At 37.6% G+C, this 25,674-nt stretch overlaps 5 protein-coding genes across 5 annotated transcripts; 4 read left to right on the top strand and 1 right to left on the bottom strand.

The window, feature by feature from the left end:
- Positions 1-189: 189 nt before the first annotated feature.
- On the top strand, positions 190-971 carry LOC114528389 (sepiapterin reductase-like). Its single transcript, XM_028550007.1, has 3 exons — positions 190-327; positions 449-568; positions 864-971. The coding sequence occupies exons 1-3, from the start codon at positions 253-255 to the stop codon at positions 969-971; spliced, it is 303 nt and encodes a 100-aa protein (XP_028405808.1). The 5' UTR covers positions 190-252.
- A 1,276-nt stretch (positions 972-2,247) lies between these two features.
- On the top strand, positions 2,248-4,346 carry LOC114528637 (sepiapterin reductase-like). The gene is made up of 6 exons (XM_028550309.1): positions 2,248-2,596; positions 3,040-3,110; positions 3,196-3,341; positions 3,642-3,792; positions 3,944-4,060; positions 4,216-4,346. The coding sequence occupies exons 1-6, from the start codon at positions 2,401-2,403 to the stop codon at positions 4,321-4,323; spliced, it is 789 nt and encodes a 262-aa protein (XP_028406110.1). The 5' UTR covers positions 2,248-2,400; the 3' UTR covers positions 4,324-4,346.
- A 1,069-nt stretch (positions 4,347-5,415) lies between these two features.
- On the bottom strand, positions 5,416-21,277 carry LOC114528636 (kinesin-like protein KIF13A). The gene is made up of 40 exons (XM_028550308.1): positions 21,079-21,277; positions 20,899-20,977; positions 19,836-19,851; positions 19,501-19,558; positions 19,314-19,406; positions 19,121-19,212; positions 18,948-19,036; positions 18,763-18,850; positions 18,004-18,138; positions 17,665-17,777; positions 13,919-13,964; positions 13,772-13,840; positions 13,524-13,676; positions 13,192-13,365; positions 12,882-13,016; positions 12,746-12,787; positions 12,579-12,673; positions 12,125-12,240; positions 11,964-12,035; positions 11,807-11,863; positions 11,500-11,725; positions 11,155-11,215; positions 10,957-11,050; positions 10,678-10,760; positions 10,434-10,568; positions 9,924-10,106; positions 9,654-9,797; positions 9,434-9,582; positions 8,721-9,014; positions 8,491-8,573; positions 8,265-8,391; positions 8,010-8,065; positions 7,811-7,932; positions 7,539-7,634; positions 7,278-7,394; positions 7,137-7,190; positions 6,840-6,995; positions 6,587-6,667; positions 6,452-6,511; positions 5,416-6,309 (listed from the first exon to the last, which is right to left on the bottom strand). Exons 1-40 carry the CDS (start codon positions 21,128-21,130, stop codon positions 5,584-5,586), a joined length of 4,821 nt encoding a protein of 1,606 aa, XP_028406109.1. The 5' UTR covers positions 21,131-21,277; the 3' UTR covers positions 5,416-5,583.
- Positions 21,278-21,702: 425 nt separating this feature from the next.
- LOC114528514 (receptor-binding cancer antigen expressed on SiSo cells-like) lies at positions 21,703-23,253 on the top strand. The gene is made up of 4 exons (XM_028550172.1): positions 21,703-21,893; positions 22,337-22,489; positions 22,706-22,795; positions 22,941-23,253. The coding sequence occupies exons 1-4, from the start codon at positions 21,753-21,755 to the stop codon at positions 23,148-23,150; spliced, it is 594 nt and encodes a 197-aa protein (XP_028405973.1). The 5' UTR covers positions 21,703-21,752; the 3' UTR covers positions 23,151-23,253.
- An 864-nt stretch (positions 23,254-24,117) lies between these two features.
- LOC114528477 lies at positions 24,118-25,603 on the top strand. Its single transcript, XM_028550121.1, has 2 exons — positions 24,118-24,710; positions 24,943-25,603. Exons 1-2 carry the CDS (start codon positions 24,221-24,223, stop codon positions 25,308-25,310), a joined length of 858 nt encoding a protein of 285 aa, XP_028405922.1. The 5' UTR covers positions 24,118-24,220; the 3' UTR covers positions 25,311-25,603.
- Positions 25,604-25,674: the final 71 nt, after the last annotated feature.

The raw sequence follows: 25,674 nt of genomic DNA, 5'->3' as shown, positions 1-25,674 counted from the left end.
TTATTTTTTATATTTTCTTTCTATGCCCATCCCACTTAATCATTTGCTTTAATCATCCCATCTTACTCCATTTAAACACTGCATCTCCCTCTTTATTATTCCTAATACTCCTCCCTGGTCCCTATCAATCCCTTCTCTCTCCTTTACTAACCAGTGCTTCCGTTCCACATTTTCAGCTCGCATTTTCTGAACTATTTCTATACAACAAGAAACTACGTGATCAACATATCGTCCATATGTGCCATTGAACCAATGCCATCTCTGGCCTTTTACTGCGCTGGCAAAGCAGCACGGGACATGTTCAACCAAGTCTTGTCCCAAGAATCAGTAAGTTACGGTATCCATAGCTAGGTCATGTGATGATACACTAGCTCGTTCCTCGATCCGTCAATGTGCATAATGGACTACAATTAATGTCAATCTTATTTCGATAATTTTTCTCTTAAAGAGAGACACAAGAGTCCTGAACTACGGACCAGGAAGAATGAAAACAGAAATGTTTCATGATATTTTGAGCAATACTGACTGCGAGGACACCAGAGAAAAGTACACGCAACTAAGAGAACAGGTGAGAACTCACATTCAAAATACGAAAAAGTGTCCCACCGCTTCTGTAGTCTCGTACCATTTCCGGTAATACCGGTCAATTAACCGTCAATTACAGAAGTATTTTCACGACTACGTGAACGATTTAACAGAAAGCGTCATCAAAGCGCGTGTTTGTTTAAGCTATTTGTACTGTTTGATCGCGCCTGTTACTTCAAAAACGGGAATATTATAAACAGAAACATTTTCGAATAAGTGGAGAGGATATTTTTCCGACAAGAATGATTTCATTGTTGAATCTTTTTCCATTGTTCTAGAACATGGTGGTGGAGCCTAGAACCTCTGCTGATAAGCTGGTGCTGATGTTGAAACAAGATCGCTACAAATCAGGCGATCATATAGAATTTCTTGACAGGATGCCCTGAGGAATTATCTAGTGTAACAACGCCACAGCCCACAACCTAATTCTCAGCAGCACGCAACCATTATAAAAAATTTTAGAAGTATAAAGAGTATTTAATCAGTATTTATTAGAGCTATAAAAAGATCTCTGTTGTTCTGTTGGGATTTAAAAAACTCGGGTTGTCTATGAGCAAAAAATATCGCATCAAATGCTGGGGCACTTTGTACAGCAGTATAATAATATATCGTAATATGTATTACATTTTGAGCATAGTTTAATTGTAGCTAACTCTATGTAGCTATGGGTAAAATGAACGATTTTGATTTGGACAATTCAATCATAAACGAATAAAAGTTAACCACCTATTCTTTGAGCATTGTTGTTAATTATAATTGAAGTATTTGCCATAGATGTTTAGTGTTCATGCTGTTTCGCGCGTTTATAGAATGAACTCATTTGTGGCAGAGGAAAAATCGGAAAATAATTACATTGGGTGAAGTATCTGTATAAATATCGAATGATACTTGATCAGTAATCAAATTCCGATACCCCGCTCGGCCGCTAGTATCCGTGATCAGTCGTGTATGTGTGTGTGTTTGAATAATAAATCGACTGCTTGCATAGTCTCACACGCCTTACACGGTCGTTTCACATGATAAAATGCCGAAAAACATCCCAAAATTTCGCGAAAAAACACTCACCCAAGTCGCAAGCGACGTTGCTTCGAACATCCATCTTTGACGGTCAATGCTCCTTTGAAATAACCACACCTGAGACCAGTCAGAAGTTTCCTCAAATGCCATGATTGCCATCACATCTGATATTATTTTGCCGACGTTTTACACATTTAAAGCATTACAAAACTTTTAATCCATGATATCCAATTAGGCAAGTATACAAATTACATATTAGACAAATTAGAACGATCTTTTAGTCAATTAGAACCAATGATTAGAACATACATTGCGACAAATTTTGATAAAGAACATGTTTTCAAAATTCCCGCGCGTGGAGCCCACGAGCACCTACTTTAAAATTTTGATGAAATTCCTTTTGCATGGAGTTGATATTCCTCGTGCATTACCCGACGTGAACCGATTGTATGTTGTATGTAACAGTATTTTGTATAAAAAATTTATCCTGAAAGAGCATCTTATTCATGGCCTGATAAAAAGATGTTTCTTCCTCCGTTTTATGTGTTTACGAGTAATTTTCACCCAATGAAATTTATGCATTTTTTCACACTTCCTTGATTAGCGGAACTGATGTGGCAATTTTTTTATCTCGAAAGCTGATATCGTAAATAAATAATCTATTAATGACCCACTTGGGAAAGGATTTTCCATTAGAAAGACATTTTAAGAAAGCCAGTTTACTAGTAATCATTCTGCTACAGGCTGTGCTGTCGCTAATCTATTTAACTCACGATTAAAAGTCTGTGAAATTTTGCCATGTTTCAAGGAAAAACGTGTGTGATTTTGACTGGTGCGAGCAAAGGTTTTGGTCGTGCTGTGGCATGCTCGTTTGCCAAAGAATTCGCAGAAAGCGAGTTTGGAAAAGATTCTGTGCTGGTTTTGGTCGCACGCTCGAAGGAAGGTCTTGACGAAACAAGACGTGCAGTTGAGAAAATATACGGCGATTTACATGGTAGGTTGGCTGTCTGTTAAGATGGGGTAGGAGAGGTAGGGTGTGGACTCCATGACCATCTGATACTCTACCCCTTTAGTAATACGCTACAGCCTCCAGAATGAGTCAGAAATCATTCTGCATACTGCTCAGATCTGTTGGTGTATTGTTTTTGATAATATCAATTAAAATGGAAACCTTTATAGAAATTAACCTATTATTGAAGCACAATTTTCATATCTCTGTGCACTTGATTAAATCAACTCTGTTACATAAGATAATTGAGGATAAATGCTATAAAATTTGTTGATAATATCAGAACAGCCACCTTTCAGTTCATTAACAGCTTACTAATTCAGACATCCAATATTTATCATGGAGAATGTGTCACTGATGATATATAACTTTCCTGAATTGTATGTTTTCATGGTGTTGTAATCAATAACATATTTTTGCCTTTATAGTCCATGTAATTTCTGGTGATTTGGGAGACGTGAACCATTTGGATGATTTAACTGCATCAATATTTAGAAATGTAGGTGGATTTGAATTATCCTGACCTAAACAGTGAACTTTCTGCCTAGATAAGCACACTAATCTATAATCTGATTAATAAACAGGTTGATTCAAAGCAGTTCACTTCTGCTGTTCTCATAAACAATGCTGCAAGCCTTGGTGACAAGATTACGTCCATAACCAACCATACAGATGTTAATTCAATAAGGAAATATATGGATTTCAATATTACTTCATTTTGTTATTTCACGTATGTGAAGGTGTCGGTCTCATCAAGATTAAATTCAAAATTCATTCCCTCTACCACACCCTCCACCTTCACCCACCTATTGTCCATCATCACTACATTTCCCCCCTCCCTATCTAATCACTTCACTTAGCCCCTTCATTCCTTTGTATCTCAATTCTTTCCCACCTTCAAACCCCACCTCTCACCCCATTTTAGCCCTACACCTCCCTCTTAATCTCTCCTCCCTCATCCCCCGTACACACATTCTATCCCCTTTCTAAGCTTTCTCAGTACTAATACCTCCCTTACACGTTCCTTCAGCACGCATTTTCTCAACCATTTCTCAACGACGAAAAACTACGTGATCAACATATCATCAATATGTGCCATCAAACCAACTCCATCAATGGCCTACTACTGCGCTGGGAAAGCAGCCAGGAACATGTTTAACCAAGTTTTGTCCTACGAATCAGTAAGCATCCATAGCTAGATCAATAAATGTATGTAAAAAGCTCCACGTAAGGCTGTCGTAGTCTTATGGTGCAGAAATGTATCGCTTATTCAAAAGGGTTTGCATTATAAAACTTTGGGTGCGAATAATAGACTAGATTTTTTCTTTTAAGAAAGATACAAGGGTACTGAACTATGCTCCTGGGCCGATGAAAACAGATATGTTTGAAGATGTTTTGCAAACTGACCATGACGAATTGAAAGAAATGTTCGTTCAAATGAAAGAGCAGGTAAATATTCAAGATGTACCTTGTTGTTGATCCTGGATATCGCTCTTTTCGCTTTGTTTTCCTTCACGTTTTCATGGCGGCTGGCAACTGCAGTTTATAAAACGGGTCTTTTCCTCCACCTTTGATTTCCTTGTGAATTTTTTCTGAACGTCTAGGACAAAGTGTTGGAGCCTGAAACCTCTGCTGATAAACTGGTTCTGATGTTGAAACAAGATCGCTACAAATCAGGCGACCATATTGACTACTTTGATGAGATGCCTTGAAGCAAAGTCAAAGACTTTTATGTACAACAACGCTATAGCTTATATTCTTATTCAGTTTTGTTCTGGCTGATAAAATATTGAATAAATATAATCAGAAAACTGAACAGTAAAAAATTCGTTGCTTAGACGGAATTTGAAATACTAATCTTGAGGTTTTCTTTTCAAATAACGATTTTTTCGCCGTTTCTACACTGACACTGTAGGCTGTAGCTGTATTTACTATTGTAATATTTTTTGTGAAAACAAAAGATTGTGAAAGACTAAAAGTAAAAGAAAACGTTGCGATATATTTAGTATAAGACTTCAAATTATTTTTTCTGTACTAATGCACGTATGAAAAGCATCTTAGAGACTATGTACAACTGCATTTTGTCTTAATATGATCTGTCTTCGATTTTAAAAACATACAAAATGGCGGCCGAACCTTCTAAATCTGATATTCGAGGGTCGTTTTAACTGAATCGTGGAAGTCAAAAATGTCGAAGAACAATTTTACAACCAGCAACATCAGTTAGTGAATGAATTTTATGTCAGTTAGTAAATTCACAAAATGTACGAAACTATTAGAACTAATAAATGTATTTTGACTTGCACACGTTCAGTTAAAGGTCCTTCGAACAACCAACATATAATGGCTTGTAAACAACTGTTGTGTGATATGAAATACGTACGTAACTAATAATATTCTATTATAATTTAAGACTAAAAACATTTTCTGATCGAATTCTAAAATAAAATATTTGAGCGCCTATTAACTTCTTTCCTTTTTGCAGTATCGGACGAACTGCCTCCTCGGGGCTTACTACGAGTTTGTACCCCGGATTTATTGTGAGGGGACGAAGTGCCGGGATTGTCCGAAGACACCCGACGGTTAGTCACTATAACGCGACTTGAAGATGTTGACTTGGGCCGAGTGTTTAGTAGGGTAACTTTGTCCGCCCGGACAAAAGTACCATATCTTGGTTTACACGTAAAATATCGTTTACCATTGACCGACCCGTCATTTTTGCCTGTAAAGAAAATTTGTGATCAAAATAAAGAAAACTGTAATCAATACAAAGCTAAACAGGTGAATATTCAAAATATCTCTTACCAACTGGTAGATCAAATTCAACTCCAATCCAGTCCCCAGATGCAAACTCAGTTGTACCAATATATCGTATTGTTCCCTTTTTAGAGTCACCTACACTAATAACTTGCCCTATCTTGAATTCACACTCCGAGTCCTTTCGTGTACCGCTCTGTTCCGCAGATCCACTATTATCCACAACTTCTCCACCCAACTCTCGGGGGTGTGTCCAATAGCTGGTCAGTACTTTCATGCAGGCCAGAGTCAACAGAATTCGATAATGAATTCCCATCGTCCAAAAGGTGCGACGACCACCCTCCGACGACTGCTCGGTGGTTATTTTCGGTCGTTGACCCATCAGAAAGACTCACAGCTACAGAGTTATGTACTAAATTCGGTCCATCTTCAAATTCTAATAAGTTTAACTGTGCAGTTAAATCATTTTCAAATTTCCCATTTGCTTGGCTCGTCATTGGCTCATTGCGACCCGTGTTCTTTTCACTGGAAATCTCAAAGTCAATCGGCACCTCCACGAGTTTACTTGAAACCGGTATATTTCCTAAAGGGTCGTTTAAAGGTTTGTTTTCGTCGTCATAGATTGCAATCAACGGCTCTTTTGCATCCTGAACGAGTTGAGCTGGTTTCTCATCTTTAAATTCGTTCTCCAAAGATCGCGCGACACTAGGACCAGTCCTCTCAGGCGTATACGGAAAACTCGTCTCTGTTACCATGACAACAGGTTGCGGTGAAGAAGGCGCACTCTGTTCCAAGACCGTTTCGAGCGTGCTGTTCGGAGTACTGGACCCATGTGTCGGTGTCAGAAGATTAGTGTCCAGGGAATTTGGATTGTCCCAATCGTCAAATGATACGGCCACGTGACGCATTGGCGGGCCAGGCGAGCCCCTCTTCATTGAAACCTAGTCAGAGGTTTTTGTTAGATCTCGTGAACAACTGTGTTGTTAACATGTTGACGATTTGCAGTCAAAGATTACAACTGTTTAGAAATTTCAACTGTTTGTTTAGAAACTCTACTTAAATAACGATTTTTTTCAAACTTACTTGACCGAAGTCGACATCCAACGAGTCGTTTTTGGATCCAATGGATGACAGGTCAAAACTCTATACAGGAACAAGTGCAGCAATGTCAAACATTTTGAAACTTCACGGAAAGTACACCAAGTTGATGGTACTTACGCCTTGTAGTAAGTTTGGCGTGCTGGCAAATTTCCTCAAAGGTTTTCCACTTGCTGCAAGTTTTTCCTTCACCACAACTTCCTGTATCGTGGAAAGAGCTTGACTTAGAACAACATGCCCCATTTTTTTACGTGATTTATTCAAAATGTTCGGCGGGAGACAGCAACAAGCTCTTCACATGATTCCTTATGTTTCTCACATGACACTCGCGTGATCAACACACGTTCACCACATGATCATCACATGTTCCTACCTGTCGTAACTTATCCAATTTTAGTAATCCCTCCACATGGGAAATTCCACGATGATATTTTTCCAAGACTATCTCATGTTCTTCGTCGTTTTTACTGACAGCAGCCGCTGCTCGTTCAGCGAGATTGCCTCTCTCCTCAGTCTCCTCGCCTGGTTGCTGAAACAATGCACATATCAATTTTACATTCACTATATTCCTTTAAATCAAGCCCACATTACACGGATATAACTGAACATCCGATAATGTAGTTTACTGTTATCAAAAGCGAGAAGAGAAATACTATTTTTTAGTTCTTACTCTTGGTATGTGAGAGACCAGTTCATATGTAACACAGCAACGGGTTTTGTTATCCTAAATGAAATTAAAAACACATATATTTAAGAGAAAAACAACTGACGAAACGTTCATATCTTAATCTAAAGAACAACCCAAGTTTACCTTCCAAATTTTTCTCATTAAACTATCTTTCAAACTTTGTCGTTTGTAAATGCGCACGCATATCCTCTTACGTAATACGAGATCCATTGTCAGCGGACTACTCAGACGAACATGCGCCTACAGAAAGTAATAGCACTTCCATAAAATCAATCCATGTTTTCCCAATGAATTGGAAATATTATATTAAGATTTTCCTCTTCGGAACTGAATTGAGCTGTGCTTTTCAACTTCAAAACTCGACAATAATGAGTGTTGTCTCACCTTGATTATTAAGTATACTCGCTCTGAGCTCGAAGTCGCTCGATTGAGGTAAGGCGAGTCGTGAACTGAAGAGTCCCACGAGACGGTGATACAAACCTGCAGAGAATACAACACAATTAAGGAAATATTTCATAAGGAAGTTAACGAACCGAAGAACAGCCAATTTCCTCAGATGGAAGAGCAAGCACTGGTAAAATACGACTTGAAATAACTACAGTTTAATGCCATTAGATTTGAGTTAAAAAGTAAAATCACTTTATAGCACAACTTACATTCTTTTGGTCGTATTTAATTGTGGGAAGTTCTTTCATTTTATCGTCTTTTTCGAGAGGAAGACTGGTTTCTAGTCCTGCAACACCCATTTCATCTACTGACGAATTGTGAATTCCTTCAGCTAAAAGAAACGACATTCAGATGTAGTATTACATCAAATGTAATAGTATTACATAGGAAACATTACTTTAAACATACCATTTAAATCAAGAAATATAACTGGAACAAGCTTTTCCAATCCAAGAGTAGATCTTCTATTAAAAGTATAAAAAATACTAGTCAATTTTATGAATGCAAGTTCTCAATCTTTGAACCAGAATTTTATTGGCCTCATATGCTGAGAAGCGCTTATACACCTTCGATTCAAAAAATGAGTTTTCCTATTACAATTTAGATACAATAGAACTAAACTAATGCCATCTTGAAAGGTCATAAGATACATTAAGAACTGACCTGTTTGAAGGCGACCCAGGAACATTACTCCCTGGCTGTGGATGGAGTAAGAAATTTTTTTCTTCTGTTAAATTCACCCATTGGTCAATCAACCAGCTTTCTCGCTCCTTGTCTTCATCCGATTTTTCTAAAGACATCGGACGAAGTATTTACTTTCACTAAACCGCTATATCCCACCGACAATACAAACAAATACAGCTCTACATGTATAAATGAATGTCAATACCTTTCTTTTCCGTAACCAGCTGAATCTGTTCATCAAGATATTCCCGTTTCTTCATCAACGAGTTTGATAACTTTTCTCGCAATCTAAGAAACAATTGCATCGTGTACTAATAATGCATAGCTCAACCCGGTGATCTATTTCATCATATCAGATCAGCTAGATGAAGAATCACCTCAACAGCCTCAAAAGATGACACCTACAAAGCGTGTTACAAAATAAAGAATACTTACATTGAAAGATCTATGTCTTGGTATGAATCTAACGCCTCCTCATTCTTATCACGTCTGCACACGCTTCCGACTTCAATGGCGGAGATCGTTTCGATTACGACCGGTAACGAACCACTCTTCGGAAGCGGTCGTACACCGACGACAATCCGCCGACTTTGACCCTGACGTAACTGGAATATACCTCCAGTTGCATTGTCGTTGCGACTGTTGACCTCCACAGGAGAGAATACACCTTGGTCGTTCAGCTCGTGGATCTCAGTCCAGAGGTCAACTTTGCGTTTCAGGTCGTTCCATCTAAAAGAAACAATTGTGGTGATGGAAGCAAGGTTGAGATGATATGGACATGTAATAAGAAGAGATGGTCAAAGATATTATGAAATGAAGAGATCAGAAGAAGATGTGAGGTGGTAGACATTGCAGAGAAGATGAGGGAAGCAAGGTTGAGATGATATGGACATGTAATAAGAAGAGATGAAGGAGAGCTGGTCAGAGATATTATGAAATGAAGAGATCAGAAGAAGATGTGAGGTGGTAGACATCGCAGAGAAGATGAGGGAAGCAAGGTTGAGATGATATGGACACGTAATAAGAAGAGATGAAGACGAGCTGTTCAGAGATATTCTGGCATTAAGAGATCACACGATGCGAGGTGGTAGACATTGCAGAGAAGATGATACACGCATTCAAAGAGTAGAAATCTCCCTAAATCTTACCCGTCTTCAGAATTCGTTGCAATTGGTTCAATGTTTGGCGTCCATGATGTCTGACCAAATCCTTTGCTGCGGTTTCCATAGATCTCAATGGACAACGCGCCGTCTGATATATACTCGAGGAACTCCTCAGTCGCTTCAAATTGAAATACCTTGGAGAAGAGAAAAGTAGGACTGAAACACTTCATGATCCTGGAATGAAGCGACGAAGACTCTCTCTCACCTGTTCCTCGGAGAAAACGACTGAGTTACTTTTGGAGCCTGGTGAAGAGAGCTGAGCGACATTGGAGTGATCCCAGAATTGATATTGACAAAACACGTAATTACAATACGCCAGAGGGAGGTCAAATGCTTCGATAATCTTCACCTAAACATATAAGAACTTGCTTCATTATTGCTATACTTTGCTACACAATATCAAATGAACAAAAACAAATAAAAATAGGCAAAACTAAAGCAATAAGTATCGTTTGGTAAAAACAAACAAGGTAACCTTCACAGCAATTGTCTGTCCAACTGAGATTTCTTCATCGTGATCAGAAACTCCTAACTGTTCCTCTGGTTCATTGTTTACCATTAAATCCGGGGTTTCGTCATCGCTTAATGAACCTGCGTCAGCCTCCTTTCCGCCATCCTCTATGGCACGAGTGATCTGAACCTTTAGTCGTCCACACACCTAGGAATGATTGTTTCCAAATTCAAATAAGCGCTGTATCGCGTGACAACAATAACAGCAACAACCCCATCATTTGAACAAAGACAACGATAAGTTACAAATGAAAGCAGCAACAAACACAAACACAAACAACGAGGTCAACAACAACACGAACAAAAACGACAAAAATGAGAGCCAGAACAGCAACAACAAAGCCATTATCAACAACGACATCACAAACAACATAACAACAACTAGAAAATAACCAACAACACATCAACAGCATCAACTACACGACATATAAAACGATTCAACGACATCTTCAACACGACTATATATAATCCAGACCTCTCCCTGTTGACTGATTATTGGCGCGGCGTAATCAAGAGGAACATCAAGAAAGATACACTCCAGATAAACATTAGCAACACCAATCAAGGTATGGCACTCCACCTCGAAGAACAGATCATCATCTTCATCAACCTTTGAACAGAAAACGAAAGAGTAAATATGGCCGTGTTGTTTTGCTTTCAATTACAAATGTTTTGGCAGGAATAGTCTTGAATGAAATCGAAGAAAACGTTTTTCCAACCTTTGTGGGGTTCCCTTCTTCGAGCTGATTGTATGCGTCTCTCATGTCATATATTTTATTAGAAAGCTTATCAAGAGACCAGACTAAATGAAGAGAAAAAACACACAATGCAACGTTTTAACTTGATTTTGCAACGTGTAATATAGACCAATTTTCGTGTGTTTTTAAAAATTGTTCCGAATTATTCATTCAGATCATGTAAAGTTTTCGCCTGAAAATTCTGTCGAAATTACAATAAATCTTTTTACATGCAACACCAGTGCTTCATATTAGGCTTACACTGAGTTCCCTTGTTCTTGCGTTTCACCACGATAGCAACTTCGCTGGCGCAGGCCGCGCGAGTTCTGTTCAAACTCAGACCTGATGTGGGAATCTGAGAAAGAAGTAAATATGTCAACAATCATTTGGTTTTCTTTAGTACTTCAGACGAGGCAAATGAACATCATATCTCACCGTAAACAAAATATTTAGTTATACCTGCAACGTCACCGCGAATTCCGTATCTCTCTTCATTTCCTCGCTCAGCTGATTTGCTTCTCTGGAACAGTTGGGAGAAATAGAAACATTTATAAATACGTATCTACCAAGCCTTGTACCCAGGTTGCTCCTGATCCACCTTTAGAGCATTTCAACTAGATTAAACTTTAAAGTTCACCAAATCGATTGTAGTGTATTGTATTGTATTGACTTTAAAACACGAGGTCATTGTATTGTATTGTATTGTATTGACTTTAGACTTTAGATTTTAGATATTTATTGTATTGTATTGTATTGTATTGACTTTAAAACACGAGGTCAACCAATGTCCATAAACCGACCTACCTCACTAAAGCATTCGCATGTATAACTTCCTCTTTCAACTTCTCCAAAGATCTCTCGTTTTCTAAATTTTCTAGATCATCGTTGAAAGAGAGCCGGGAGGAACTAATCCCGGATGAGCTAAAAGACCCCAGGCTGACCGTCCTCTCCGGGCGAAATGCTGGGCTCATTTCATATCGCATTCGTTCGATCTTTTCTTCGTACATTTGACGTTGTTTTACCAGCGCCTCTGTAAAAATACACACCACGTGTTAAGTTAACTCATCTCTTTCACACAACTCACAAGAAAATGTTTTTCACAATGTTTTACCTTCTTTATCTATCTTGTGTTTTTCCTCAAGAACTGCCAACGCATCATCACTTATATCTGTATGAATCGAAAAGAAAATACACAATGTTAATGTAACATAACGTTCCAACACACCGTGTTAATTGAACGTTGTAGAGATATCTCGGCTGAGGCCTACCTGAGGATCGATCATTCATACAAATTTCCCTTTGAGCGAATTCGTAGTCAACTAGTTGTTCTGGCTCGTTTACTGAAAGAAAAATGCAATTTGAATAAAAATAAAACAATGAATTAGAAATTATTCGAGATGACAAAGATTTAAAACAGTTTCACTCGAACCTGCGCCTGGTGGACGAGGGCAATTTATTCTGAAGAAATGATTGTTGCCCCATAAAATACGATCTCCGTGATGGAGCACAGCCTTCTCGGTGATTACCACGCCATTACGACATGTCCTGGAACGAAAGATGAACCACCAGTTACGTTTATGCACATGTTAATACTTCACTCTTAAATAGCTTTTTAGCTCCAGGATTGGTCAGAGTCAACTCTACCGTTCCAAACCTTAGACCAGACCACTTCATAACTCAGGGACTGACTGCCCAAAAAGGTAGGAATTTGTTTACCATAGTGGTGGAATTGAGCAATCAGAATCACGAATTTCGCAGTTGATTACGATTTAACTATTATCAAAAGTGTACGAAAGAGTTTTATACAATCAGTTCCAGATTTGAACTGGTGAATCTCTAAGACCAAAATATCTCTCTAAAATCTCTAATATTAGGTAATGTACCTTGCATTTGGCATTGGCGTCACGAAGACTTCGTTATCTATTATCTCTAGAGTGCAATGCTCAGGCAATATGCCAAGACCTTGCAGTTGAATGTCCTGAGAAAAATGCAACGAATGATTAGTTTTTGATTTAATATTGGTGTATTGTTTATGATCGAGTTGACTCACTGTGTGATGAACTGCATCGTGTCTGCCAACAACAGTGTGTTCCTGCAAAAAAACACGAGTTTCCGAGATGAAGGACGCCTAGGAAGCTGGATCACAATTCATAGAGATAACAGAATATCAAGGCGATAAAACAAACCTTGAGGTAGTAAACAAGCAGCTCATTGAGTGAAGGATCAGCGTTTAAATTGACAAGATAAAATTTACTCTTTTCAACAGCAATGCCAGAGGATTGAATGGATATTCCCATCTCCTCAAGAGCCTTTTGTCGTTCCTGAAGATAAATGATTAAAAAAAACAAGTCATTGAGTTGAAGTGAAGAAAAAATATGAAAGAGAAAAAGAAACTCATACAACAACCTAAGAACGTGTGGAACGAAGAGTTAAAGTGAAACAAGTTATTCACGAGAGAAGCACATGAGAAGTAGACGGAAATCTGTACAGAAATACCTGTTTTATCTTTTCAGAATTCTTTTCTTTCTCCTCCCAAGACATTGTAAATTCTTCCATCAAATTTTCGCTTTCCGTCAACTTTTCTTTGATCTCGTCTTTGGAATCCGAGAAACCTTTAATCTTCAGGATTTGTTTTAAACGTTCCACCTCCTCCCGAAGTTCACGGATGATCTGAAATTTCATCAGAACATATTCAGTTACAATCTGCCATATGTTTATCTGTAAGCACATTCCATAGATTTATTCAAGATTGATTTCACATAACAAGACTTTGTACAAAATTGTACAAGAACAGTGAAAGGGAACGGTGTCTTTGGTCTTACAGATACCTTTGCGTTTGGATCTTCGTTGACAACGGCATGGTTGACAATTCTCTTCGCTCGATCAGCATATCTTAATGTGGACATCGTTTCTTCATAGTTATCTGCCGCTGGGCTGATAGTTGCAACCATAACAGTCTTGCTATTACCCCCAAGATTATCCTGAGAAGGAACGACGGAAAACGAGTTTGAATATTAAAAATATACAAAATGTATAGTTGCTTGGATCAGCCCAAGAACGTTTCTGTCCGTGTTACCTTTAGAAGCCAAGTCAATACCGAGTCACGGTACGGAACGAAAAACGACTTCTTTGCCTTTCCTGGAGCCTAAAATATAATTAAAAAACGATGTTATTTTAGGGAAAGAGACTAAAACTAAAAGAAACATTAATTGTTATTTGTTACCTGATCTGCCAAGGCTGATATAACCAACCCCAGTGTATGAAGAGACCTGGGAGACAAAAAAAATTACTTGGATTAAATGGATAAAAAAAAGGTTGATCACCGAGGTTTGTTTGCGTGTACATTAGAGAGCTTAAGCATGCGACGTTTTTGTCAACACGGACGTCACGCGTACAAAATTTAACGGCTAAAAATGGCGTCAGCCGTTCTTGCTTAAAATCTACGACGGGAAACTGCACGGACTGCGGTTTCTGATTTTAAACAAAAACGGCTGACGCCATCTATAACGCCAAAATTTTGTACGCGTGACGTCCGTGTTGACAAAAACGTCGCATGCTTAAGCTCTCTATTATTTCTTCGATAACTGGAAGCATTTCAACAGGGAAAACCAACGATCATAATAAGTAAACACAACAATTTGTCTTTTAATCCCATACGTGTATTTTCAAATGATTTTTTTACAATTCTTTTAGTCAATACATTATTAGTGTTGAAATAAATAATTCCCAAACGGATTAACCTTCAAAATCATACCATTATTATTGTGATTCAAGTTTTGTCAAAGGTAAGTTAGTTTTTGACGTCATATTTTTACAATTTAATGTATATGTATGTGTGCTGTATAAACGATGACTGAACTAATTAACTTGAAATTTTTTATTAATCCATGCAATATTCCTTCAGCTAACTATCTTTAAAAGTGATCCTATAATAATTGTGTTTATATGCGAATTGTATATCCTAAATTTAAAATGACGTTTGTCATTTGCATGCACAATATTCACCGATTGTTCAAACAACAACAGCGGTGTGGAGACATCTTGCTGTAGACATTTCGGGAAGTTGTTCCCAAGAAAACTTTCTGAAGTCGAAAGCTTCAACTGACTTCAGGAATCCTTGCTCACCAGACCCGCCAAGAACCACGATGCAATCTCGAATAACAACTGCGGTACATCCTCGCCTCTTGCAGCTCATTGATGGCAGCATATGGCTTCGTTCTGTCTTCACATTGTACATGAAAACTTTGTCCAAAACTTTGCCTTGCTTGTCGGCGCCACCAACAACGACAACGTTGTCTCCCCATCTCACCGCGCCCATTTCGTACACTTCATAAGGCAATGGTGCCAATTTCTTGCACTCGTTCTGCTTCAAATCATAGAGAACGACACTACCGAGGCAGTCTTTGGAAAAGACTGTTTTACGACCACCAACAATCAACAAATTATCATCGAATAATTGCGTGCTATGATCCCGTCTTGGTTCAGGCATTCTCGACAAGGTCTGCAAGGCATATGGAGGAAAAAGCTGGACTTTCTGAATACTGTCCGATACGACGGTCGCATTCTGACCCCCGGTAACTACCAACTGATCTTCATACACCACGCTGCTGTGGTATCTCAACTTAGCTGGGAGTTTAACAGGAGAGCCATTCCAGTCCGCAGACGTATCAGGGTTTTGCCGACTGTTCACCCCGTTGATCACATCATTGAGAAAGCCATCGCTAAAACCATCAACAATTGTCAGTTGATTGTTATAGACAAACGACGTTGCTCCAAAACAAATCTTTGGCATTGACTGGAGAGGCGACCATGTTTTTCGACGCCAGTTAAACATTTCTACCGAGTTAGTTGAGTGGCCTCCAGCGACGATTATATTTTCTTCATCACCGCTTGCTGCATCTCGTAATTTACTTGTGTTCTCCTCAACTTTGTCCTCCATCGTGATAAGAAATTCTTCCATTTTCTCAAAACCGTCAACCAACGTCGTTTGCAATCCTTTCACTTCGTCATTTACTGTTTCGAGTTTTCTTTCCATATCGGCGGCATTTCTCTCCATTTTCGTCTCCATTTTCGTCATTTTGGTTTCCATGGTAGCGACACCATTCTCCATATTCCCCATTCTCTTCTCCATATCTGCCAACTTTACCTTAGTTTCCTCGCGCGAGTTGCGGTTTCCAAACGAACAAACTTCATTCTCATGATAAAAGATATCACGCTTGTTTACAATCGCATCGCAACCTTGGTTTGTACAAGACGCCGGTGCATATCCACATGTATTTTCGTGGTTGCCGAGATATTGCAGTTGTACAACTTCTTTACAACCTCTGTCGATGTAAAAGCAGTGAATATTCAGTTCGTTGAGCATATCTTTCAGGATTCTCGGTGCTTGAAGCAACATGTCCTCGGTTAGTTCGTCCGCGCACGTAGGGCATCTCTGGGAATTCCCGAGGTGTTTCGTAATACAATTGCGACAAAAACAGTGCTGATTTCGAGGACACAGAGCAGGATCTCTCAAAACGTTGAGGCAAATCGAACAGAGAAAATTTCGATGAATTGTTGTCGCAAACCTTTTTTCATCGTAGCCTTGTAAATACAACGCCATAGCCATCAGGTCTTACGCCATTGAGCGTATCAAAACAAAACAAGCTTCGTTTGCTTTTTTAATATGACGTTTGTTTCACTGTAATGAAATTCGTTCGGTAAGTTTCAGAAACGCTTTATCTGTTTTTGGAAAATGTCTGTGTTAACACTTTCTTGAAATCCTTAACGAAACGATAGGTTTTGAGAAATATACAGAATTGCAAGATCTCCTTCGTATAAACTATATTTAGTAATTTACGATTTCTTGCAGCGACAGGTCTTGATGAAAATAATAACATCAATAGAATATTAAATAATGTCTGGTTTGGTTATGAATAAATTTCCAAACAAGCGGGTCGTGACCTTGGTGAGACCTCTGTCAAAACACAGGATTCTTTTCATCTCTGATTCTAGAACTTGTTGTAGATTTTCCAGAAGTGGTTTCGACTGTAATTTGGTTTGTCTTTAATCGATTTCTAGGCTGGTATATTTCACACTGTATAGTTGATTTCATAAATAACTTATCTTTCTTTTCTCATGATAATCTTTAGTAAATAAATCTTTGTTAAATTTGTTGCCTCAATGCTCGACATTTTGCACTTAGGTACATAATTCACGAATTTTTGAACCGACCGGAAATTCGTGCTTCTATGTCACATCAATAGTCTTCGCCTAGACTTGCATGATAAACGAAATATGATAAACGACACAGCACCGACAGGTCATGGCTTCTCAAAAGCCGGAAATATTTAAAAACAAAAATATGGAAATATTTAAAAACAAAAATATGGAAATATTTAAAAAATTCCGCAGGGTGCTGTGAAATTGGCGTAGCAAAAATTGTACAATTCATTAATTGGTTTTCAAATTTAGACCATTGAACTATTTCGATTTTTATAAAATTCCAAAACGCTTATACTTTTGTTGCATCTAAATTATTTTTAAAAGGTCAAGATGTCTTCAATTGAAAGTGGAATTATGCAGTTTTAAATTTTAATATCAATCATATCGGTGACGTTGCTAAGACTGATCCACAGGTCACCGCAGTCGGCAATAGCTATTTCTGGTCATCATTGCATGAAGAATATATTGTCGGCTGCTAACGACTGACGGCGATTGATAAGAACCATGTTATACAACATGTGATCGAAGTTCGATTCTGATGCTGAGTTTCAAAGGACGTATCGTGAAAATTTCAAATATTTGAGAGATATGAAACAGTTACCAACACCGAGTTAGTTCACTCGGATATTTGCTGCAAATTCGTTATAACTTATGAATACCGATATAGCTAAATTTCCAACGTTATACGGTTATTGCACGGGAAACATTAACCTAATTTGCAGTGGTCTTGCATGCACTTGAAGACAAATATACTGGCTGCCTTACTTGTTGATATTACTTCCTTCCCTCAGTCTGTCTCCTGTCGTTCCAGTCTTACTCGCGCGCTCACTACCAGCCAAATCCACAAGACTCAGCTTACTCGCTTTTTCTCCCGTCGCCTTAAAAAACGGAAAAAAAAGTGTTGGAACAACGTTTCATCTCTTTTTTTGAAAGCTTGAAAAGTGCTAAAAAAAGGTGTTAAAATATAAAATCACGTTAACCCCCTGCAACTGAAATAGCAGGGGGACTAGTTGTCAAGAATAAAAACTCATTTTTCGGTTGAAACAGGGTAGATTCCTTTGAAATGTACTTTATTTTGGTTTTTAGGTTATGCGACAGTCATACCTGGGTCTCTTCATCAAATTCTGCCTGAGTGAGCACAATATTGAATACTGCATGTGATCGACTGCTCTCAGAGTTCATGTTAGTTGCAGCGACAGTCCTCGATTTGTTTCCTTCAATCATTAGAGAATCGATATCCTGGGAAAAATTAAATAATAAACTGTTTTGTGATTTTTCCTACGATTATTTTTGGTAAATTACACTGAAAGCCCCCATAAAATGTATATAAAAAATATCGATATGTGATTGGACGAGCAATTTCCTACTTGGATTTTGATTGGACGAGCGATTCTTCTTACCTGAAGAAGAAACTATTTTGGCGGGAATGTGTTTGCATATTTCTCAAAATGGCGTCGAATTAAGCGTGAGCGTGAATATAATAAGAAGCATTTCCGCAATTTCGCCTGGTTATTGTACCATTTTTAACCATAAAATATATTGGAAAGAAAGACTTACATCTGTATTTGTATTGAACATAATTACAAAGAAACATAACGGTAATAATTCATTGTTTTTTTGCTTTTTTAAGCCAGCTGTATTTATTTTAAAACTCGCTGTGTGTTTACGAAAAAATATTTCTATTTTCAACTCACAAGCGACCATCACAACTCGTGAATAAATAACTATACACTTGTAATCGACAATTAAAAGTAATTTTTATTTCTCAAATCTTTTTTAAACAGGATAATTTGAGGAATATTCTGTATGAAAACTTGGATTGATGTTGTTGTGGCATGACAGTTGAAATTTGTAAATACTAACCTGAAACGAAGACACAACAAGTTTGGTTAAACCGTCAACATAGGGCCCGGTAACTTTATGTTCGCGAACTTTCAGCGTCTGTTTTCCACTACAACGTAAGGATTGACTTCGAGTTACGATTTCAAAAGCAAATTTTTGTGCAATTTCAATTTCTATTTCCGTTCGAAAATACAATACAATATTACCCTCTCGGATTGAGCAAATCTCGCACTTTTTCGTTATAGATTTCGATATAGGATACTTCTACTTTGAAGGAGATATTATCATCTTCATTCTGTGAAAAAAAACAGCATTTGCAAAAGTTAAAGTTTTCAAGAATTCTCTTCTATAAACTTTGAGAATTTTCTTTTTAACACACATTTGAAATTCTTTCAAAGAGGTCGTCACATAGTCTTGGGATGATTCCAGTCTGAGATGAACTTCCCATCATTGTGTACGATTTCCCTGACCCTAAAAGAATTAACGTGGAGTATCTGTTTTGCAACATTTAACTGTTCGTTAGATTGTTTAAGCAAGATGATTACCATGTTTGAATATCATGAAGCACTCACCTGTTTGACCATAGGCAAATATACAAGCGTTATAGCCTTTGAAAGCATTAGTTAGGACATCTGTTCCCAAGCATCTATAAACCTTTTCTTGATCTGCAAATATGAGAAAAATATACAGATCATTGATACAGATTTAACTTAATTAGGAGTAACATAAGCTTTAGAAACATATTACATGTCTCCTTACTTGCAAATTTCTTATTATTTTCATCCATTGACCAAAAGCAATGATCGTACGTAAAAGTCTAGGAAATGGTTAAAAGTTACCATTAAAAACTAAAAACCAATATCTTAAAATATAAAGTTATGCAATTTTAGTTATGTTACTGCAAGTGCAACCAGGAAAATGCTTGTCATCTTTACCCTACGAAGGCCTGCTTGTTATTGCTTAAATTATTTGCAAATGCTGCTTGTCAACAGATGCATTCATATGCACAATTCTTTTGTAATTTAATACCGCTTAAACATAACATTTATAGTATTTTTATGGATGGTTGAACATTAAAATAGATCTTTACAAACCTTTATATTTTCCTTCCTGAAATTGAAGGAGAAATATTAAATTTATAGCATTAAATTTACAAGCAGATAAATATATGAATATACAAACCCCCTGCCAGTTAAAATTCTAGCTACAACTCTGCAGAGCAACAACAATGTTGCAAAAAACTTGGTTTGAATAAATAATAAATAAACAATATAATGGCAGGCAATTTCTCATAGCAGATTCCATATTCAAGGCTTTAGGCAAGGTCAAGGTTATACCAATTCATAAGCAATATAAAAAAGTACACAACATATGTTCATATAAAGAAAAATTAAACATGTGGATCACACTCATGTACCTGACAGTACATATCCAAGTCAGTAAATATATATGTATTCAATTGATTGAACATAAACTTATACATTATACATATTCATAACCTAAGGCTATTTAACAACTTTTCGTTAAAATTCGTTATAATTCGTTATACGGGCGGCATATAAAATATATCTTTATTCAAATGAAATAACTACTAACCAATCAAGTAGAAATTCAAGAGTCATGTGAAGGCTCTTGAGGATTCTAGCTTAAATACTTTCGTTTTATTTTGTTATAAAAGCCTTAGTATAGATTTCATTTTAATAACAAAGCCCCACGTAGCATTGTCTGCAACATTTTTACCTCGATTGTAACTCAACTCTTTCTATAAATACGCAGGGTTTGTGGGGGGATAATAGCGATCAGGTTTTAAAATAACAAACCAATTTCCTTACAACAAACGCAGAAGCTAAAACGGAAATATTAATGGCAAAGAAACGCAAAAAATCTACTAAACCTTTAACCAATTTTATGCAACGACTTAAGACATGATTTAATGTTTAATGATGGAACTTGTTAACCTTATACCGGTACTTCGAGGTAAAGTTACATTGCATAAAAACGGCTTGAAAAACACCCAACCCTAAATCATTGTAACCCCCAATAGGCGAAAAGAACCGGTATTTGAAAAGTTTTCAATAAATTTCAAAAAAGCTAGACAATTCTCCGACAAATGTAAACAAATTTATGCGGTATTAATAAATCCAACCAAGGACTTGCCTGTCTTTTCCAGATGGATGAGTGATCCACGTTTGTGTTTCATCCATATCGACAACAACACTTGTAGCCAAGTCAATTTCTGTAACATTACCCAATATATCACCATTCACATCAGTCGGTTATCGTGTTTACAAATTATATTACAGCATCGATCTTCACGAGATCGATGGCAAATTTTACCTCTCCCGTTCAAAGGACGAACACGAACGGCGACTTTAACCTTGTCCGACATCGTTGTTTCCTTACAATTACAAGATCGAAGCGCTTTCTTTCGTTTCCGCTACAGATCGGCCATTTTCCAACTCATTTTCACACCATTTTGAGCAAGAATAGTACGTGATTTCGTACGCACATTCAAACATTCGATAACAACATTTTGATTCGGAACAATTTCCGGTAGATGCAAACCTCCGTTCTCATACGAGTTACGACACTACCGGCGTTAAATACCGCTTGGTTTCAGGTTTCAGTGATTGTAAAAAGGTAAAGGTGCTGAAAATTGGGTTCTGCGCATGGAATCATATATAAAAACCACAACAACCTTTGAGTTCAATGGCACGTGGTCATTCGTGCACATGTGCACTAGTTTCCATGAAATCAATCAAAATAATTTTAAATGTTCTTTATTCACTTAATTTCCTCACTAAATCAAACTGTTTTATCCTATAGTAAATGCAGTGTGTAAAAAACGTTTATTACGTTTATTAAACATTCTTAAAAGCTATTAAAAAACGAAAAAAACTCAAATTAAGTTCTAAGAAATCCTGCGCAATCGCAGTGAACGAGTAATAATCCCAGTAACAGCTCAGTAACCGTGCCTTCTTGTCGACCCAAACAAACATGTCCGCTTTGAAATGAGGCTTTCACAGCTTTTTTCCTGCATTTTCGCCCTCATAAACTTCATTAAGCGTTGCATTTTTGGACGAAAGAAGACCAAAGATGAAGACAATAACGTGAAAGCCCCGAGTGGTGTTTTGGTTCAAAAATCCGCAGAGGTAAACACGGGTCGATCAACCTCTCGTGTGCCTTGTGTTGACGTCATCAATGTTGATCTTTTTTACAAATAAGGATCGTGTGTTATGTCAACGAAATATAAACAATATTTTACCAAAAGTTTTAAAGTGATCATTGCCTTGAGTGTTTGTATTGTAATTAATGTAAAAATAATAGCTAGAAGATAGCTATGTTTATAAATGTTTATATATAATTTTAGGTACCCCCCAAAAAAGTTAATAGGTTCTATGTGGAAACCTGGTGGAAACCCCGCAATTCCTCTCTAAATGAGCTCCCTTTTTTAAAATTCATTCCACTGTTGTTTATTCTGCCATTAATCTTTCATGAGATGAATGGTTAGCAACCCATTTTTTACCTGGATCAAGCTGGTTTGTATGGCTAGAATCCTGATTAATATCTAACAAGCTCTCTATTTGCCAACAAGGAAGAGGATCTGCAAGCATGGGATGACTGGGGCCAAAACGATTCCGATCTTGTTAGCATTAAAATTGAGTCTCAAAATGAGCAATCAGAACAAAACACCCAAGAAGTTGATCTCTTTGGGGATATGCAACCTGTTTTTCAAAAAACCAAACAGGTTTGATTCCGATTATAAAATGAACATTTAATACTATTTTAGTTTGCCTTAGTTCCAAATAAATATGAACAGCAATTTATGTTCAGAAGAGTAGGAAACATCAAACATGCAATTTTAATCAAGTATAGTCTACTAATTGTCATGAGCAAAACCAATGCACCGAGGCAATGTAACCCTTCTCTCTAACACAATTTTACTTTACATCAATTCTTCTAGATTCGCTTGAAATCTCAAGTTCCTGTAGTGAACAATTATAATCAACCATCAGATAGACTTAAATTTAATTCATTCACATCCATTCCTGAGGTAGGTTTAATACTCACAAAACTTTGCAACTTTACCTTTTTTCTCAGAAATATACTTTTCCCTGAACATGAAGGGAGATGATTAGTCTATAAATACTAGTTTAAATGTGTCAGTTTATCCATAAAAAAATTTGTTTCGTTTTCAGACTGAATTGGGAACCTGGAGTGAAGAACCGGATGCCTGGGATGAGATTCCAGATCAGGAAACTGAATGGGAAACGCAAAATGTCTTGAAAGAGAAGCGCATGGCAGAACGCGAGAAACGAGCCCTCGAACAACAGAAACGAAAACAAGAAAGAGACGCAGCGAGGTCGTCGAAAAAAACTGCCCTCAATTTAGGAGTAAAAATTAGCTAGTGAAACATTGATTTTAAATTAAAATGTGTTGATAAAGATTTCTTCACAATGTACTGTAGATAGTTGAGAATAATCGACTTTGTTATACTGACGTTGCTCTTGCTTTGACCAGACGATATTATTCTATAAGGAGTTAAAAACGACCCAAATTGGGTCGCCAAATGTGTTCAAACTAGCTGCACCAAGTAAGTGTGTGCTAGTGCCACGCGTGGGCTAGTACACGTGTTTTGCTCGGGGTGCGTCGTCGGAAGCCTCCGAAGTGGGTTGAGTCAACAATCTTGCATAATAATTACATTGTTACGTAACCGCACACACGCTTTCGCAATCTCTCACAAAATCCTAGTTCGGTATCCTCAGGCACGTGATGGTACCACGCGACCGCAGGATCAGAGAACAATTTCATCACCAGTGCATGTTCGAATGCTCCAACTTCAAACACCATCACATCAAGCAATATGGTACTAAGAGAAACTCAAATGTCAAACTCTTATGTGGTTATTCTTCACCCATTCTCGTTCCAATATTGAAGCCTCTTTCTTTGATGAGAACTTTGCAAAAGACGTTTTACCATAAGATAAACACTAGGCAGTAAAAATATCGATTCTAAAATTTAAGCCGCAAAATAATCATTTTCTAATTTTCTAAAAAATATCAGGATACTGCGAACGGTAGTCGACTTTGCCTGTCCTCCACTAAAAAGCATTTTCAAAAAAGATTGCCCAAAAGATTTATTTGCGTAAAACAGTGTAACTCATCAGTGGCGTTTACAACCCACGAGACCACATCATTCTTGAATCATCAATACGCGTGACTTTCATGGCACGCGTAACCACAGGTTCTTTCATTGTCGGAAAGTTTTTATGTTAATTAGTCAATATTGCACAATTATTGAACTTTGAGTAACGTTCACGTGTACCCTCACGTGTCACAGCAACTGATATGCTTGAGACCCCGGCACCATATAACTATATTTCGACAAGCAGCTCGCATCACAAGTCACAACGGCTACCTTCCGAAGAAGAATTACAGCTCACGATTCACACGAAGAATTGAAAACTTTTGAAGGCAAAATGTCCAAAGCTTCACCATCAAACATGGCTGCCGGAATTGCGGCGTTGCTGGTCTTCATCGTCAAACTGATACTGAACTACCTCAGTGGCGGTGGAAAGGGACCTTTTCCAAGGAGCAATACAAACGTTTCGAATGTATTCTACTTAGAAATCACTCCAGCCGGCTGGGCTTTCTCAATATGGGGTGTAATTTACACTTTGAACGGAGGCTACATCATCTACGGTTTATCAACGCTATTTCGAGATTTCCCTGCGATATTTTCCGTCAAATTCTTCCTGTCTTGTATAGTCAGTGATGCTTTCAATATTGCTTGGCTGTTCGCTTTTTCCTACTTGGAAATCGGTTGGAGTTGTGCTGCGATAATCAGCTATACCCTAGGATTGTATACGGTCCTTGCCATTATATACAAGAATTACCAATCGCACAAGAAAGAGCTTGAGACACGGTTTAGCAAAGATGCCTGGGCTATTAGAATTTTAGCACAAAACGGTAAGCGATACTGCATTACGATACTGCATAAACAATAAACGTTGCATTCGGTTTCGTCCACGCATGACCAGAAAAACTTAAGACCGTGCAAGATATAAAATAGGATTCGTTTTCTACCTAGAAAATTTTCTTGATCCAAAGTTCATATGTTGAGTGGTCCATTTAGGCGGAATGACATTGCTACTAGCATTTCTTGGGTATAAATTTAATTGTAGTATACTCGTTCATCTAGGTGCAATGATGAATGCGACTTGGGTATCAATTGCGACATTACTCAACGTTGCCATGGTGATGCACTACAAATGGGACGTTGACCTCTCGCTGTCTTGCAACATCGTTCTTGCGATTCTATTGGTCGAGCTTGTGATTTGGTTCAGTTTGGAAAACTTCAGCAAGCTCCAAAGCCCCCTTAACTACAGTTATACCGACTGGCCTGTAGTACTGTGGGCACTCTCAGCAAGCCTGGCCAAGAATTACGACCCTAGTCTAACGAGCTCGAAATTCACATTGGCGCTGCTAATAATTTCTGTCATTGCATTCATTGTTCGAGTTGCCTTGCAGATTGTCAGAAACCATATCTCATCTTATACAACCGTTTAAAATTACAGATAAACCTCATAAAGACTATCAAAACCTCAGCATTAGCCCCATTACTTTTTAGTGATGACTAATGTATTGCGCATCCGATACGAAATTTTTTTGTGAATAATTTACTGAATAATGTTTAATTAAAGATATTGTAAGAAACAAATGATATATATGGATGCTGGAATATTAATAAATTGTATGATCAGAGACGTTAACTCAGGATGAAATATATATATCAATAGAACTGTTAGCGTTAGTCAATCTTAAATCATAATGTGAAGAGTGTAATTTTTATCAAGAATATATTTTTTCAACAACTCGCAAGGCTATATGTTTTACATCTATTTACAACATTATAAAACGAAACTTACAAATT

Source organism: Dendronephthya gigantea, unplaced genomic scaffold, assembly GCF_004324835.1.
Source record: "Dendronephthya gigantea isolate DGI-Jeju-01 unplaced genomic scaffold, DenGig_1.0 000050F, whole genome shotgun sequence".
NCBI classification, from domain to species: Eukaryota; Metazoa; Cnidaria; class Anthozoa; order Malacalcyonacea; family Nephtheidae; genus Dendronephthya; species Dendronephthya gigantea.
This window is presented reverse-complemented; position numbering and strand designations above follow the sequence as displayed.

Coding starts and splice junctions, on each gene's coding strand:
- LOC114528389 (XM_028550007.1), top strand. CDS start 253: ATGCCATCTCTGGCCTTTTACTGCGCTGGCAAAGCAGCACGGGACATG. Junction 328..448: donor AAGTCTTGTCCCAAGAATCA/GTAAGTTACGGT, acceptor TTTCTCTTAAAG/AGAGACACAAGAGTCCTGAA. Junction 569..863: donor ACACGCAACTAAGAGAACAG/GTGAGAACTCAC, acceptor CCATTGTTCTAG/AACATGGTGGTGGAGCCTAG.
- LOC114528637 (XM_028550309.1), top strand. CDS start 2,401: ATGTTTCAAGGAAAAACGTGTGTGATTTTGACTGGTGCGAGCAAAGGT. Junction 3,342..3,641: donor ACTTCATTTTGTTATTTCAC/GTATGTGAAGGT, acceptor ACGTTCCTTCAG/CACGCATTTTCTCAACCATT. Junction 4,061..4,215: donor TCGTTCAAATGAAAGAGCAG/GTAAATATTCAA, acceptor CTGAACGTCTAG/GACAAAGTGTTGGAGCCTGA.
- LOC114528636 (XM_028550308.1), bottom strand. CDS start 21,130: ATGTCGGACAAGGTTAAAGTCGCCGTTCGTGTTCGTCCTTTGAACGGG. Junction 12,674..12,745: donor ACGATGCAGTTCATCACACA/GTGAGTCAACTC, acceptor CATTTTTCTCAG/GACATTCAACTGCAAGGTCT. Junction 11,216..11,499: donor CATGCGAATGCTTTAGTGAG/GTAGGTCGGTTT, acceptor CAACTGTTCCAG/AGAAGCAAATCAGCTGAGCG.
- LOC114528514 (XM_028550172.1), top strand. CDS start 21,753: ATGAGGCTTTCACAGCTTTTTTCCTGCATTTTCGCCCTCATAAACTTC. Junction 21,894..22,336: donor TGGTTCAAAAATCCGCAGAG/GTAAACACGGGT, acceptor TTTGCCAACAAG/GAAGAGGATCTGCAAGCATG. Junction 22,796..22,940: donor CATTCACATCCATTCCTGAG/GTAGGTTTAATA, acceptor TTTCGTTTTCAG/ACTGAATTGGGAACCTGGAG.
- LOC114528477 (XM_028550121.1), top strand. CDS start 24,221: ATGTCCAAAGCTTCACCATCAAACATGGCTGCCGGAATTGCGGCGTTG. Junction 24,711..24,942: donor TAGAATTTTAGCACAAAACG/GTAAGCGATACT, acceptor TCGTTCATCTAG/GTGCAATGATGAATGCGACT.